General features: G+C 37.5%; 1 protein-coding gene across 1 annotated transcript in view; it reads left to right on the plus strand.

Moving 5' to 3' along the window:
- Positions 1 to 15,078, plus strand: part of LOC106908910 (receptor-type tyrosine-protein phosphatase T-like) — a 46,791-nt gene extending 31,713 nt beyond the window's left edge. Inside the window, exons 5-7 of the mRNA XM_088005868.1 lie at positions 519 to 621; positions 3,182 to 3,458; positions 14,022 to 15,078. Coding sequence (XP_087861994.1) covers positions 519 to 621; positions 3,182 to 3,458; positions 14,022 to 14,120 — 479 coding nt within the window. The 3' untranslated portion in view covers positions 14,121 to 15,078. The remainder of the gene's footprint in view (positions 1 to 518; positions 622 to 3,181; positions 3,459 to 14,021) is intronic.
- The last annotated feature ends 3,232 nt before the right edge of the window (positions 15,079 to 18,310 follow it).

An 18,310-nucleotide genomic window follows, 5' to 3' on the forward strand; every position in this document is an offset into this window, starting at 1 on the left:
CAGCTTTTAGACTAAATGTGTTATTACTCAAATCCAGCTGTGTTTCCATTACAAACTTAAACTGATTGTTGTTGATTTTCTGCTGATGTCGAAAAAATACAAATTTACAATTGTGGTGTTTCCATTAATTAAGAAATTAAATTAAAATCACAGCGAATAAACTTGTTCACGAAATAAGTTCTCAAAATGATGGCAGCGACGGATTGAACAGTAACATGCTAATGCTCGTCATCTGTCGGCCAATCAGAGGAGACGTCAGTGTGCTGGTGTTGGAGCGACGAGCCCCGAGTTTGGGTTCTGCTGCTCAGATTGGAGAGAATTACAGAGACAGAGCTCAGATCACTAAGTTACATCTTTCTGGAAGTTTTAATTTGAAATTTATTGTACAATAATAGGCAAATTCAAAATGAAGGTGCATTTGGTCATGTTTTTTGGCCAAATTTAAATAATTTAGACTTGGTTTGGTCATTGTTCATGAACTAATCCTGGTTTTCATTGTTTGAAATGTTTCATTTCAGCTCCCATGATGCCAGAGTATGAATCAGAAACGGCTCTCAATGAGACGGAGACGACCATCACCATCCTGCTGAAGCCCGCCCAGTCCAGAGGAGCACCAATCAGGTGCATGTCTGAAGATCTGCTTTATTTCTCGGCTTCCTTCCCTTCATCTTCGCACAGCCTCTCTATTTTCAGTCCACTTAGCTTCCTGCTCTGCTCCACACTTTCTGCTCCAAGCTCTCCTTCCATCCTGCTCCACTTTCTTCTTCCTCAAGGGCGTCTTTTACAGCCATTAAACTATTCCACACATATAGTCCAATTTGTATGCAAAAGAACCCAGAGAAGGAGAACAATTTTTTAAAAACCAAATTTGTCAGTGAAACACTTGATCATTAGTCACTTCTGGCCTTAAACCTTTTAGTTTCCACCATATGAAGGCATAATTCAGAGAGAACACGACAGAATTCAAAATATGAACATTATTTCAAGTTTTAATTTTCAAGCTTTTCATCCACAACTTGTATAAGAAATAAACCTTATTGTTAAAGTAAGACATTGATTCACATGAATAATAAATGTGATCTTTATTTGGACGCAATTAATTATTTGGAAAGTTGAATAGAAAAGAAATATCCTATATTTCTCCTCATGGAGCAAATCCAGGTGAATTAACAGCAAAGTGATGGACAAGAAGGTGAAAATGTTAAAATAAAAATGAAGTACAGTAATGCCAAGTTTTACTTAAGACAAATATACTTTACTGTTATTAAACACAACCTACTGAGTAGGATAAGGACTTATTAACTTCATGTGTTTTCAGGCTGACAGTTGAAGTGCTACATCAGGCATCTAATATTCTGACAAACATGTTTTCGTTTGAGGCTCAGTTTGAGAATCAAATCTTACTTTACTTGCTTTAGAAAGTTATGTTTGGTGTCTTTGAGGATCAACAGGTAAATATTTTCGGCTGAATGAAAAGAAAAAAAGAGTAACTAGTAGTTGAATCTTCCATGAACCTTTTTATGATTTTATCATTTATCACACAGCAAATATTCCTCCTGCACCTTATAGACGCCTTCATGTTTTTATTTCCCAAATAAACAAAGGTGTATTTGTCCAAAATTATTGAAGCATATGAAATGTGCAAACTTCACTTACAGTCCCTGAATTTTAATACAGTGAACCTCTGATATTAACACAAATACTTGACTTATGGAAACATTCATAAGTGCATATTTTAATATACTTTATTTGCTTAATTAGCAAGACACGGCGAATCGCTTTTCAAGTAGCATTGCATCTGAGTTAAGTTTCTTTAGAACATTTTTTAAATTGTGAGTAGGTAAATTTTAGATGAATAATCTGAAGTTACTTTCCTACAAAACAAATCTGCAACTATTAAGTAATATGAAATTTTTTCTCTCTCTCTCTTTCCTCTCTCTGAGTGAATTTACTACCTTCTTCCTCTTCTGTCCTTCTTCATATTTTGTGCAGCCTCTAAAAGGGTTTAATTTGAAATGGATATTCAGCCAGAACGGTAAAAAGGGTACAGAACGTGACATCAGGAGAGACTCATCTTTGGTCATCAGCAATTATTTTTATGAAAGCTGCCAAACGGGAGCTGGGGATAATTGGCCGCGGCCCCTTCATAGAAACATACATTTCCCTAATTGTGTATAATTGTGAAGTGAGTTCTTGGCGTGGAGGCTGGAGGTAATTGCAGGGGGCCGCTGCATTTGTCCTGACTGCTGAAGGAGCCCCTCAACCATTCATAGGGGCCTCTCAGAGCACAATGAAAACACACGCACACACACACACACACACGCACACACACACACACACACACACACACACACACACACACACACACACACACACACACACACACAGACCGAAACACATTTAAAAGTAGAAGCATCACTACAACTGTTCAGATACACACAAGCACACCTGCTGAACCACATACAAGTACATGCACACCTGTTAGCATGCACACACATCCATTACTGTTCATTAGCTGACCAAACCTGCTTTCTATCCATAACTTTCTCAATCTCTACAAAGCATGTTGGACCTAATTTTTTGTTAGGAAATTCAAAGGTGAGCTTCTAGCAGTGAATATCTATATTAATATCCAGAAACTACTTTCTGCATTCTTGTTGTTTGTGCAGGAGGCCCCACTTCTGCTTTTCAAAGATGTATAGGTATATAATTGCTTATCTGTTTGAAATTATTTTCGTGTATGAATGTAAATGTTGAGCAGCTTATTTGGATTTAAAGTGACAGAGGCCCTAAAACGGTTCATTCTGAAAGGACTTCATAATAGGAGGAACTGACCAGATTCAAATCTCAATACCTAAGAACGATTATGCACAAAAAATGTAATGAACATGTTTGTATCATCTATAGATATATTCTAGTCATAACAGGTCATCTTTAAGGTCCAATACAAAAACACATCCCTCTCAAAATAGAAACGTCCTTAAAAATGTAAGAACAAAAACAGTAACTATGGGTTTTCACCTCTCTTTAAGGAATGACAAAATAACTGCTCAGAGAGGAAATTTTGAAGAAATTCAGACTGCATGAGTAGTTTTGTACATTACTAGTACATTGATTTGCTGACTGATTTGTTGAAACATTTGTAGAAACGTGAACCTACAACCGTCTCTTTATTGTCCAGCTCCTACCAGCTTGTTGTGAAGGAAGAGAGGAAGTCTAAAAGTCGGCGTGCCGCCTCTGAAGCTCCGGAGTGCTTTTCTGCCCCGTTCAGCTTCCGCAACGCCTCCATCCTCAACTCTGCGTACTACATGGCTGCTGATCTCCCACCGTCCAGCCTCACGGTGGTTCAGCCATTCACAGTGGGAGACAACAAGAGCTACGGCGGCTTCTGGAACCCTCCGCTGTCCCCGGCCAAGAGCTACAGCATCTACTTCCAGGCTATGAGCAGAGCCAATGGGGTGAGTCTGGACTTGTTGGATTCAGAGGTAAACTGAGAATTGAGACCCTACTTTTCCTTGCAAGATTTAAAACAAATTTGGCATTTAATTGGGAAATTTTGTTTATAATTCAGACCAAAACATAAAAATGTGGAGAACTTGAGTTCAGTGGTGGACGCACTTCCGCTAATCTGCTTATGTGCTAATAGCAGGGCTAATTGTTGGTTCAGTTCTTTAGCATTGCTGCAAACTTTGAAAACATTTAGCATAATTAGCTTCCCCTAAATTAATTTTTCCGTATTATTTGCAAAGCGCTAATTTACCATGTTGTTTTGAAAAATTTCAGATGAATAAAGTTCACCACCTGTGTTGAAGTTTTGACGATTATATTCATACTCCTATTTTGAGGTTCAGTTTCCTCGTGTTCTCCATCCATGGTGCAGTTTAGAAATGTTTATTTCATACCCAGAATGCAACGCTGTATAACTGCAGGCTGTAGTTTTCCAGTAAACAGTTTGAAATCTATAGATGTTCGACCTGCTTTCTGACGGAAGCCCTATTGGGTCAATTAGGCAAAAATAGCAAGAGAGTTAGCAACACCACACTGTAAAACTGGAAACAGGAACAAAAAATCCGTTCCAAAGAATCACTTCCTGATGCACAACCATACAGGCAGGTATGCAATAGCAAATTTGATCCTGTTGAAGTTGATGTATTATGTTGTAGGTCATGTTGTGTCGTCAACTCTTAGGGGTGCCAACATTGATGAATTTAGCATGTTAGCATTAGCTCCAGATGAATACTATGGTGGTATAATGTTTAAGCATTAGCAGCACTAAGGTTCATGATTACTGCTGTAGAGTTAACATTTTAACTAGCAGGATTAACTCACATGCTGTCAAAACATTTCAGACCGATATATTTTCTGATATTAGCTGATTATCAAATAATTTCTCAAGAGAGGGAATGGATGCATCTCTAAATGTTTAGAAAATTGTTGAAGCTTCACTCTCAATATATTGTTGTGCAAACTGTAAAATAGTCAACAAGATTGAAAAGTAACTTTCATAGTTACTCTTTTTCTTTAGTCTTTGATGAATAAGAAACAAAATGAGAAATCCTTCAGTTTGGAATCAGGTGAGGTTACTCATACGGTGCTGATTTACAGCAAACATTTGTCTCAAAGCACTTTTAAAAAATCATCCAGTTTGTACACTCAGGCAGTTATTTCAATGGTTTCACTGTCAGTTACATGCATTCTGATTAAATCCTAGAAAAAATCTGCAGCTGAGGTCAGTTTATTATTCAAGTTGAAAAAAGTTTTCTACCAAAGGAAATCCATCTGTTATCAAGTCATTAACTTTGCAACAATCACTCCTCCTTATTGAGCATCTAGCAGCATTAGGTAGCTGATTAAATTGATTAATTAACTCTGCAGCAATGCCTCATAGTGAGTGTGCATTTTTTATTTTACTGGTTAAATGAAGGTATGAAAAGACAACTTAAAGAAATATTTTTTTTTAATTTTACAGACTTGAAAATAACAAAAATAAATGCAATTCCTTTTATATGACAATAAAAGAACAAGAAACTAAGAAAACACATCTAATCACAATTCTCCCCATCTTGAATCTTGAATTTATTTATTTTATAAGGAAGATAATGAATGGATAACCTAAACCAGATTTTGGCTAATTTTCATCTTTAGTTCCCAGCAGGTTGATGGAAAGAATTAAAAAAATTATGATGAATGATTTATGATAATTTCAAAGTAAAGGTAAAAGTAGTGTCATTTACAATAAACATTTTTAATAAAATAAGAAAAAAATACATGGAAAGACATTATTTTAAAAATGATTCAAGACATCAGTACAATTATTATCTAATAGCATAAGTGATAAAACTGTTTGATGATGTAATATTTCTTAAGTTTAATGCTAATATGTCCCAAGAATTCGAATTATTCCCAACTGAAAATGGCAACTTCCAGAAAAAACCTGTTTTAAATGGTGTTTTGTAGTTTTACATAGAAGCAGCTTGTACAACTTCATTAAATGTCTTTTGTTTTTTTAGAAAAACAACTTTAAAAGCCTCATTAAAAGTTGTCATATGATCAGTTTTTAGGAGTGTCTTTGCCACACCCACATGAGGTTATAGCTGACAAATATAATTAGAAAGTAATTATACTTTTCTAAAACTTCAGTTTTAGGGAAAAAACAGAATTTTTTCTTGTGCTGCCCTTTTTTCAATCCATTAATTTCACCATCCACTGATACTAACTCCCCCACCTGTCTCCTCCTCATAAGTATTTCAAAGCTCTAACTTGGTTTTTTGAATTTCCATCATAATTTAAACCCCTGTGAGACCCGTTTTAATTTTCCACCGCCGTAACCACGGTAACTCGGTGCGCGGAGAGCAATGCCCGGTGAGTTAGCCAGCAATATCCTCCTTCAGACGGCAGAGTTCCCACAATGCACTCATACGGAGACGGACAATGAGGGTGAGAGTGTGTTGGTTCCCGCTTGACTGAGCCTCTGTGAGCGGATGCATTTAGGCGCTGAGTGCTTCTGCTCGTGTTCAGACCTTAAATCCGGTCACTTTGGGGTTCCATATTTGATTGGATCGCAGTCAATCCAATCAGCGTTAGATTTGTCCGGATCATGGAGTGGAAAATTGTGGGTGTGCTGGGAGGGTGGTAGTGGAAAAAGTAAATAGAAATATAAGTGGACCTGTTCAGCCACCATAACCCAGATGATTTGATGGGGAAGTCAGGCTTAGAAAATGGGCGCCCAGTTGGATTATTCATGACTGTATTTATGTATTCTGGCCATGTTCTCATTCCCAGATTGAAACTGTTGCTGTTATTTTCCTGAACTCAGAGATTTCACATCTCTGACCAGGTTTTATTTTCCGTTTCCCAGCCGCTGGGCCCCATGTGGGCGCGGCGATGAGTTTTACCTCCTAAGCTGTAGTCTCTTCATTGTAGCTGCAGAAAGGTGAGAGGTGATACGTGTCAATCAAGGATTTACCTTATCCACTACCCTCACAAAGTGCATTTAGTTCATTTCTTGTTCTGTCAGTCACTTCCGCAGGAGTCGGTTTCACTTTTCCCTGCAGCTGCAGATGTTTTCTTATTTTCCTCATTTGCATCTAACAAGACGATGTTGGTGTGTCAGAGTTTGATCCTATGGATGAAAGTGCTTCTCATTCCCTGCCAGTCTCGGATAATCCCGCTATTTTATTTTCCCCTCCTCCGACTTCCACCTGTCCATCAAGACGAGTGCCACACCTTCCTCTGCCTTTCATTTTCTGTCACCTCCTCTCAGGAGAACATTTAGGAGGAATTGTTCCCTCAATCCGCCCACTCTACAGCGCTGCTGCTTCTGACAGAAAAAACATCGTTACGGTTTTTCATTTGTAATATTTTACCATTCTCCACCTTCAGACCAGTAAAATGTTTGCCTCTTTTCTCATTTATTTCTTCATCCTCTTCTTTATCCACTCCTTTTTTCTGTATTCTTTGCGGTTATATATGTTTTCTTTTGTTTCAGTTCTTTAACCTGTTGGTCTCAGGTTTTCATTCACAATGACAGGGGTGTCAAACTCCAGTCCTCAAGGGCCGCTGTCCTGCAGTGTTTAGATGTGCCACAGGTAAAAACAGTGGAATGAAATGGCTTAATTACCTCCTCCCTGTGTAGATCAGTTCTCCTGAGCCTTGCTAATGACCTAATTATTCTTTTCAGGTGTGGTGCAGCAGAGGCACATCTAAAAGTTGCAGGACAGAGGCCCTTGAGGACTGGAGTTTGACACCTCTGTCACTAGAGGACCCAAATTTGGGTCCTCTAGTGACAGACAGGTTAAATCCCTCCTGGACTGTACCTTTTTCTTATTCCTCCCACGAATGTCCTCCCACTTTGTTTTTATTTTCCATTTTTTTCTCTTGTCATCACCTTCGCTCACATTGTGTTCCCTTTCAGTTCTGTCGTGCTAATAATACTCCCCTTTTATCTTGTCACCATGTTGAATCAAACATAAACAATCCTTTTTATTGGCACCAGAAAAAATCCTGCAAAAATCTGATTTTGCATAGTTTAAGCAGCTCAAACAAAGAGTTTAATTCTGGGAATTTGTTCAGGTTTGTCTAAATTTAACATTTAAATACCTTTCAATCAAAATGACTTAAATTTAAAACTAAAAACCACTGAAATATCAGTTATATAGTTTTAAAATGTTTGGTTTTAGTTTAAATTTTAATTTAGATGTTGCAAATAGTTTGTGATTTTAACTGTAACTCAAAGTAAGGGGAAAACTCACAACAAATAAAGTTTAAGATACTCAAATTATATTCCATAAATGAGCTAACTATAACATTTTCTAACTTTATACAACTCAAAGTTTATGAAGGGTTTATCTACACTGAAAGTTTAAACCAATACAGTCACACCAGCTCAGTTACACTCAAAATTTGGTTAGATAATATTTACTTATCACTTAAATCTCATCTAAACTTAGTTTACATCAATTACTTAATTGTGAATATATATATATATATATATATATATATATATATATATATATATATATATATATATATATATATATATATACATATATATATATATATATATATATATATATATATATATATATATATATATATATACATAAAAAAAATTCCCTTCTCACCCTCTGCGGGTGGTCTCTCTGTCTCTCTCTCTCTCTCTCTCTGTCTGTCTCTCTCTCTCTCTCTCTCTCTCTCTGTCTCTCTTTCATCCTCTGAGCTCGGGTCCTCTACCAGAGGCCTGGGAGCTTCAGGTTCTCCTCCAGTATATTGGCTGTGCCTAGAACTGCACATTTCTGGACTGAGATGTCTGATGTTGTTCCTGGGATCTGTTTGAGCCACTGCTCCAGTTTGGGGGTGACTGCCCCGAGGGCCCCGATGACCACAGGCACCACTGTGGTCTTCACCTTCCAGGCCTTCTCCAGTTCCTCTCTGAGGCCCTGGTATTTCTCCAGTTTCTCCTTTTTCCTGATGTTGTGGTCACTTGGTGTTGCTACATCCACCACAACGGCTTTCCTCTGTTCTTTATCCACCACCACAATGTCCGGTTGGTTCTCCATTACCATCTTGTCTGTCTGGATCTGGAAGTCCCACAGGATCTTAGCTCGGTCATTCTCCACCACCTTTGGGGGTGTTCCCCACTTTGACCTCGGGGCTTCCAGTCCATATTCTGCACAGATGTTCCTGTACACTATGCCCGCCACTTGGTTATGTCGTTCCATGTATGCTTTCCCTGCCAGCATCTTGCACCCTGCTGTTATGTGCTGGACTGTCTCAGAGGCCTCCTTGCACAACCTACACCTTGGGTCTTGTCTGGTGTGGTAGATCTGAGCTTCTATTGCTCTGGTGTTTAGGGCCTGTTCCTGGGCAGCCAGGATGAGGGCCTCTGTGCTGTCCTTGAGTCCAGCTTTCTCCAGCCATTGGTAGGATTTCCTGATATCAGCCACTTCAGTTATTTGTCGGTGGTACATCCCATGTAGGGGCTTGTCTTCCCATGATGGTTCCTCCAGCACCTCGTCCTCTGTTCCCCATTGTCTGAGACATTCGCTGAGCACATCGTCTGTTGAGGTTTTGTCCTTGATGTATTTGTGGATCTTGGATGTTTCATCCTGGACAGTGGCTCTCACACTCACTAGTCCTCTGCCTCCTTCCTTATGGCTTGTGTACAGTCTCAGGGTGCTGGATTTGGGGTGGAACCCTCCATGCATGGTTAGTAGCTTCCGAGTCTTAACGTCCGTGGCCTTCATCTCTTCCATTGGCCAGCTAGTTATTCCAGCAGGGTATCTGATTACTGGTAAGGCATAGCTGTTTATTGCACGGATCTTGTTCTTGCCAGTTAACAAATTTTTTTTAGAAACATAAAGGAAGTTAAATTTCACTCAAAAACGTGTAAATCTGCTCCTGTTTTGGAACTCAGAATATTTTATTTATTGGGTGTTAATGGAAAAAGAAGGACTGTAACCCATAATACATTGTGACAGATCTGAAATGTTGAATTTAAATGGTTGATATATTTGTATTTTTACAAGTAAAAATATAAGTATAGTCAGCCGGATGCCAGTCTCTCATCTGAACAAATAAAACAACTTACCAACGGCAGTCTCCATGTCTTTCAGTGTCATGCGATGTCCCACAAACACACAGGAATGGTTTGCCTCGGGCTGTAAGGAAGACAAGTGGAAGGATTTGGGACTCTGGGATGAGGAGCGATGTGGTGGGAGGGGTGAAACGATAACGAGTGAACAGAGTTTATCACTAGAGGCAATAATAGAAGCAAGTCAGGCTAAAGGAAGTAACTGCAGAGGGGAAAGTGCAGGTGGAAAAATATTGTGAGGCTGTCTTGTAAACTGAAAAACAAAACTCTTTCACAAAATGTATATTTTCTGCTTAAACATAATCTGAGACAGAAGCTGAAACATGAGTCTTTGTTGCTTTTTATTCCTCCCTCCAGGCTGAGCAGCTCCCAGTTGCACTGATGCAACCTTTAAACCTTCAGTCTCTTTCTAAGGTTGACTTTCCTCCCAGCAAAATTTACCCAGGACTTGACTGGAGTGTTTAACTTTACCTTCTCCAGGACACTGAGCCGCCTCATCCATTGTTTATAGTTCATTCAGTCTAAAACACTCACACACACACAGGATGATAATAATAATAATAATAATAATAATAATAATAATAATAATAATAATAATAATAATAATAATAATAATAATAATAATGATAGTTCCTAGTCAGTAAGCCTTTCAAAGAAATTCAATAATTCATAAGCCATTCAGCCCATACGTGGCTCCCTGTACATGTTTGTTAAAATATAACAGTTTCTCTCTTCTTACATTTAGTGTGAGAAATATTATCTCAGAATCAACAATTAAATGAGATGAAATCAGATGAGAAGGAAAAAGAAATGAAAAACAGTTTAAAAAATCAGTGCCTTCATAAAAGTTTCAGATATTAAAGTTTTCAATCATTCTGTTTTAATTCCCTGACAAGGAAGAAAAAACCTTAGTGATTTATTTTAAACTAGTGAGAATAAGACACCTCAGTGTAATTAGTAAATTCAAACAATGTTTTCAGATGAGCTTAATGAATTTACAGTAAAACTACAATGTAAAAAATGATAGTTAGAACCAAACTAACTTTAACAGTAAGTGTCACATCAGCCCGATTCAGTCCGCTTTAATGGAGCTCCAGTCTGCTTAAAGCCCGGTCCGTTTGTTGAGCTGTGAACTCGTAATCAAACTCTGTTGTGAACCAAAGAAAAGTCTGGGTTCGGCCGGTCGGTTCTAATGCGTTTGAGAAGGCCAAGCGGACCGGACACCGCTCAAAAGCAGAATGTGAACAACAGGGCATTCTGGGTAAATACAACCGAACCAACAGGGCTGGTGGGAGAAAGACAAATCTGACACTACGCCATTTCTCATCAGTCTCCATGATCACTGCTGATTGTTTCAAGTTGTTACTTGAAAATCCCATCTTTGTTTTCAGGGTAAAGTATTTACTGTTAAACAATTTAAAAGCTCACTGTGACGGTGCTTTATTGTGTGTGAACTTTGATTTTTGGGCTTGTTTAAGGCAAAGACCTTTAGTTTGTATAGATCAGTTTAAAATGAATAAAAAAGAAATTAATAAAAAAATAATTAATAAAATTAATAAAAAAGAATAAAACATTATAGGCCTCTGAAATACTTCACAAAATATTTTACAAATTATTTTTATATTGTGTGACCGATTTTAGTGTGAAATGGAAGTGAAAAAGTCCTAACCACTCTATCAACAGCCACTTATGTGCCAAAAGAACAGTTTAATGTCGTCAGAATCAAAGTGTGCACAAAATAACACCACACAGGAACTCCAGTGGGTTTGTGCACAACACAGTTCACAGGATGGTAATAGTTGCACTTTAATGCTGAGATTCATAACAATAAGAGAAAATTAAAATTCATGGAAACGTGAAGCATTTTCTTTGAGCCACTTGTGCACAATCAGTACATTTCAAAACAGACCAAAGGGTCGGTTAAATGGACGGAGCACAGGAAGTGAATCTCAGAGGTAGATGAAGAGGTATTAGGGGAGAAAAATGCTGCAAAGTTGGAATTGTTGAAGAGGAAGGATTGCGGAGGAGGAAGAGGACAAAGAAATTGGGCAAGAAATGGCAGAAAACAAAGAGGAACTGTGACATGCATGGAGAAACATGCTCCTCCTGGCCGCGAAGAAGCCAGCCAGACACCTTCCCTGACAAGTAAAAAGCCTCAGGGGTTGGCCAGGCTACTCCGACAATCAATGTCACTCACCCCCGCCACACACACACACTTACGCAGGGCACACACACACTAAGCAAGCTTCAGAGTGCCAGTTTTGGAGTTTCCAGGAGAAAGATTTTACCTTCTGACAGTCGCTGTCAATCAAGATGCACTCAGACTCCAAAATCCCTAAATGCACTTTTATTCTTTGTCTGTTGACAGGAGAGGAACATTCTCTTTGTAGTGCTAGGAGGCTTTTGCTCACATTCAAGCAGTGTACCTTGCTGTAAAAAACCTGATAATTGTGTGGACCTTTTATGAATTTTAATGAGCATGAATGAGTTTTTCAAATTTTTGATATAAAAATTGATTTTAATTAAATCCTTTATTGAGAAGCAGTGAAAGGTAAATGAAGACGGTTACATTCCTGACTTTGGCTGCATGAAGTCACCATCAGTCTGAACTGACTGGGTTTGTCCTCCAGCCAGGCAGGCAGAACTGGAAAAGTCTGAAATAAACAACATGAGGAAGATGGAAATATTGAGCTGCGACTCCAAAACTAATTTAGTTTTATGCTTGAAAAAGTCACTCCATCCTGAAACATGCACTATGTCTTTTGTCTCTAATGGTAGTAAAATATAAATCTAATGCTAGTAAATATTGCTTAGCAACCAAAACAGCAAATAATATCGGATGTTATCGGCCCAAATTTTCACATCAGTGTTTCCTCAAAAACAACAACATGTCCAAAGTAATGGAGACTTGAGCTGATTATTTCTCTTTGTCACCATTAATAGGAAAATAAAATTGCTGTTGAAGTACACAATATTTTAAACAAATTTAGCTATAATGTCTGTATATAATCTGTTCAAAAAAGGAAAAATAGTTTCAGAAAGTATTAATTTCTAACCGTGTTTTAGTTAAAATTCTCTTGTCCAATTTGATCTGAATTAGAACATAAAATTTTAACCAATTTTAAAAACTTAAAGTTACTAAAATGTAGATCATATTCTAACTTATTTCAGCTGTTAAATTACAATTAAAGTTGATTAAAAAAAATCTAATGCATTTTTCTTGAATGTAGATAAAATAATATTCTAATTCTAGAAATGTTGCTCCTTAAAGTGACAGTAACCTGCATAATGTTTCACTATCCAACTAAACTTCACCTCACGTTAAAGTCTGATTATTTTGACTTAACTAATCCATTTAATGACCAAATAAAACATGTAAAAACTGAACACCTGAAGATGTTCCACTTTGTTTCTCTTCCTTTCTTTCATACAAAACTGCCAAAAGATTCAATTTTCAAGAAAACCAGATGTTAATCCTGCCATGCAGGCATTTTTCAACATACTGCATATTTAGGCTTCAAATTTGAAAGATTATCTTTTGATTTGCAAAAACAGATGTCTGCAGATGTAAGGCATGCTGTACATGTGTGGAGCAGCCTTACTGTGTGGCACACCTGCAGCAGGTGGAGTAAAGGAGGAGCAGATTGATCTGAAGTAAAACAGAAACAAGACTGATCTAAATATAATGGGTAAAACTAAAGCAAAACACAGAAAACAAATGAGCAAATCTACAAAAAAAGAAGAAAAAAACCCAGCCAAGATCCTGACAGCAGGTATTTAGATTCAACTCCAGAGGGAAACCATTTGGCAAAATGTTTCTCTGCAAGAAGCCCATAGCTGTTATTAAATGGTTTAACGGTGTTCTGTCCCAAAACGAATACCTAGTCACCAGAATAGGAGTTTTAATAAAAGAACAAAATATTTTACAGCTGAGAACATTTCCTACATATAGTCTAGTCTCTGAAACATTAGGCAGTGCAACATTCAAAGTTAAGAAGATTAGTAGTCATAATAGCTTTAATGCTGATTACCCATGTAAAGCTTTTCCAGAGCTTTTCTGTATATTCTCAGATTAGTTGACAGGAAGGTTCATGGTTCATTTGCAACATGAATGAATGAACTCTGAGACCAAACTGGAATATTTGAACCAATTGGACTGTTTGTTAAAGAAACAGCAGTGGTGTGAAGGAAGAGCCTTGAGGCTCTCCTTCATCCACCGGTGCTGCAGTAGAACAAGAGTTAGCATTTCTGACACGTGATTCTGAGATCATTAAAAGGAGCAAAGTATATGAATGGAAAGTTTACTCAGCGTGCAAAAATACAAACTGATCTTGTTGGAAACTTCAGTGTATTAATTTCTGGACTTACTGGAATATTTGAGTTTTTTTTGGTGATATTTCTCAACTTGTGTCTTTTTTCTTCTTCACAGGAAACCAAAATCAACTGCGTCCGTCTGGCTTGCAAAGGTATGAGCACCCTTCCATTGATACGCAGCAACATTAAAGTATTATTCTTATTATTCCAGTGACCATGTTGTAGTTTTGTTACCATGCCAACCTGTAGGGGTCAGTTAGAAGAGACAAACACTCACACTGCAGAAAAAGGCCAACTCTTCACTACCATGTGATCCTGCATGCTTTTCTTCTGCAGCATCTCTGTCCATCTCTTCTGCTCCAGTGTTTCTCACACTCTGCTCCTTTCCCTGTATCCGGCTCTCCTTCTGCCATCTCACGCCACATCCGTGTTGTTCACCAGTGTTTAAAGATCAGAGTCGCAGTAGACGGTTCGATCAGCTTCATTAGACCCAGTGGACGGATGCTAAAGCGTTTCTGATTCCACCCCATTCTGCCTGGCTCTCTCTCCGTGTCTCAAATCTTTATTTGCTGCTCATCTTTTGCAGATACACCCATTTGTGTGCTGGGCAGTGTGCTTTGGAAGCTTTTCAGCTTGCTATCGATTTTTCTCACCTTCTGCTTTTTTTTCTATCCCATTTTTCATCTGCATCAAGCATTGATTTGATTTTTCCACATTTTCAATCTCTGTTTCTGTCTCATCCACAGTACATCAAGGCTTTATTACTCATTTGTGCACATTTCTTTCTCTTATAGCTTTTTTCTTCATACCAAATGTTTTTTTTGTTTGTTTTGGTTAGGTTATAGGTAATGTAATGGGTGTGCAGACACTGACTGTCTGCATGTATGTGTGAACCAGAGAAGACATGCTTTTTACTTTGTGGCTCTCTTCAAAACACAAATGGCAAACCTTTCTTTTTAAAATTTAAATTTGTTAATTTTCAAAAATTCAAGTCCGCACCTAATTTAAAAGGACTTGAAAGTTTAAAGTGGGCATTGATGAGTGGCAGTGCAGATGGATCCCTTAGAGAAAACTTAGAGCCGTCGTTCAGGGAAAAGTGGGGTCTGTCCTTTTACTCCAATCAGAGAATTTTGCAAGATGAGAAAAAATTACAATCAGCAATTTTGGTTAGAATTGCTCTTCACGCTTTTTAGAATATTTAACAGGAAAAATGACATTTATTTGACAGTTTAATTCAGTTTTATCTATACAGTGCAAATTCCTCCGACAATGATGTGAAGGCACTTTAAGCCAAACAGGTCAAATTTATTTCCAGTAATTTGCAGTCCAGATCGGTCCATATTCATTCAGCCTGTTCCAGTACAAATGAATGCAATACAGTCATTTTCTGTGAAACATGCAGTTCCAACTATCTCAGAGATGGCTCTCTGAGGCCAAATGTTTTGTCACATGAGCCAGAATTAGAGTCAAAAGTAGTTGCGTACCAAAAAACACAAAAGGAAACTACAATCAAGCACATAGTTTTTTTTTCTTTCTTTTTTGTATGAAAGGGATGTTATTCAAAACTTTAAAAGGATTTACTGTAATAAAAGAAAAGCATCTTCTAATTTTTTGGTGCTTGAGTGAACAAATTTATGTTCAGCTTTAAGAGCAGAAAACGTTTGTTATACTTATCAAAGTTTAATAAATTAAATGAAAACTGATTTTGGTGCAGCAAAGTGAGAGTTTCAGAAAAAAGCTCACTTTGCCGTAAAACGGATTTTATTATAAAACCCGAATGCTTTTTACTTAACATTTTCCATTGTGAGAAAAAAAAAAAATCAGTATTATCTTTACCTGGATCACAGGTAAAAAGTCTCTGTCTGCGTCAACCACCTGGGCTGGACGGGCCAAACTTTCATCATTCTTTAATTGTAATTGGGGGCCACGCAAAATCAGTCCAAGGACCACAAATGGCCCCCGGACCACACTTTGGACACCCCAGCCATAAAGAAATCAGCACATTGTGCATTCCTCACGTCATAAAAATACTTTAGCAGCTATATGAAGAGGAACAACCACCAACCCTGCAAACCTGCAGCAAAAAAAGAAAAATAGAACTTTTTTTTCTGATTTAACAGAAAACCAATGAAGAGGTTCAAGATGGAGACATGCAGTTTGTCTGGTCTGTTCTTCTAATTTCCATCTAAACTTTTGCTGCATGACAAAATATTTTAAAAAATATTTTTAAAAACAACAGTTAAAAGTACTAAATAGAGGAACCTTGGTTTCTGAGGCATTCTGGGACACAACAGTTTGAAGCTGGACAGAAATTCAGCTTTATTTGTCCTGCTGTAAAAAAGCTGGATAAATATTCAGACATCGTCTGTAATAACTGCTCTGTGTAGACACACAACAGATGCTTGAGATTCCCAGCAGCTGCGTCTGAACTCAACGTTTTCAAAGAACGCCTCTCTGTTTCCACATTTCTGTTTCTGAGTTTCCTCCAACAGGAAGTTTGTGTTCAGGATCTTTTCAGAGAACGTCTGAGGCTTCAGCTGGTCGTTGCCCAAAGCCAGTCCTTTTACCACCACCTCTTAGCAAAATGTTTTCAACCTTGATTAATGTGCTGATAAGAAGTTTTTCTCTAAAATCCACCCGTTTCCTCGGTCCAGTCCTGTGTTAGTCCAAAATATTTATCTCTACAAAATGTAACTTCTCTATAACATGAATTTTCTTTGAGTTTTGTCGAAACATTCACCCACTACTGTTTCAGTTGAATAGTCTGCTGCGGACGAGATGAGTCAGATATGGAAATCAGCTCATTTCACTGCAGCAGACGCACATTTTATAAGCAGGATATGCTTTTGTAATTAGTTGGCATGTAAGAAATCCAATGTTTAAAAGCTTTAAAATAGAATTTCTTTAAAAGTAGCAATGCTTCACTTGCAGGAGCATTTCAAACTTTAATGAAAATCATCACAAATCAAGGCCTCTGACTGTAAAACTTTAAATGAAACAGCAGCTGTCTGGTTATTAGGGCTGGGATTCAGTGGGCTTGGATTTGCTGTACTCACATTATCAAAACATGTTTTGTCTGTATGGTTTGAGGCTGAATTGAATTTTTTTCTTTCTGCCTCAGCAGATTTTTGAAAGTTTAAAGGATATTTAGATCAATTTTTTTACTTTAAACTGAAGGATATTTTAAATCTATCATTAGACAAACTATCTCATGCTTTAAAACTTTGGATTTGTCTGCAGTGAAATAAATAGTCAGCTCTTTACACACCAGCTCAACTGAAAACAGAACCTAATAACAGTCAAACTGCAGGTAATATTAACTTTAAACACAGAATGACTCGACATCACAGACTCTAAACAAACCGTAAACCTCATCCTGTCGGTTAGTTTTTGATTGATTTTCTCCAGATGCTGCTGCATCTGTAGTTTATCCTGCTACTTATTTGCAGACATTTACTTAAATGGGAACTAAAAACCTTGAAGAAATCTTCAGCATCTGTCTGCATCAGATCCTTGTTTAATGTTAGAAATCTGACCTTGCTTTAGAAGAGGACTGATCCATAATCTGATATGAAATTAATATGCATCAGTAAAAGAGGCACATAAATGTGTGTGCTTAATATTTAGCATGTAGGGAAACTGTCTCTGAACAGCTGTCCTGTTTTCCTCTCCAGCCTGACTAAGAGATGACATGACTCAGAGTTTTACTTCCCCCTCATCAGCCCATAGAGAGTCTGAATTTTAATCTTTCTTTTGCATTTGTTAAATGCATTTGAGAGAAAAACAAAGTTTTTATGGATACAGACGTTTTCTGACAGCAGGTTTGGCAAATTCACCTGAAGAAACGGAGGTGTTTTAGCTTCATAAGGAAGAAATATCTAAGAAACATGACTGTTTGATTTTTATTTGAACTGAGAATTAAGTAAAAGAAGTAAGTGCTTAAAATTTACAGTCTGATTTGAACAGATTTGATTGAGGGAAACAAACGTTGTGATGTACAAGGAGCTGCACCAGAGCTCAGCAGTGACTGAAGACACAAAATACGCCTCATGGATCCAAAATTCAGCTTTTGATGGGACCTGCTGTTTAGGACAGTTGTGTTATGTAACCACTGCACTGCAAAAAACAAGCATTTGGGTTTAGTTTCTGGTGCAAATATCTTAGTATTTAGAAGTACCTTTTTCACAAGACGTGTGTTTTAATATTGATTAAAAAAGTACGACTTCCACTGGCAGATAATTTGACATATATATTGTTCCCATGTTATAAGTGAAATATTCTGTCTGTGTAACTGGTACGTTTTATTAATATCCATGAGTTACTGACTAAAAACAAACTAATATATCTTGTAAGTTAGTTGCCTCTTATTTGCCGTGAACTCAGACATTAGAAACTAATGACTTG

Source organism: Poecilia mexicana, unplaced genomic scaffold (assembly GCF_051168715.1).
Source record: "Poecilia mexicana isolate PSO_F unplaced genomic scaffold, ASM5116871v1 scaffold_5, whole genome shotgun sequence".
Lineage (NCBI taxonomy): Eukaryota > Metazoa > Chordata > Actinopteri > Cyprinodontiformes > Poeciliidae > Poecilia > Poecilia mexicana.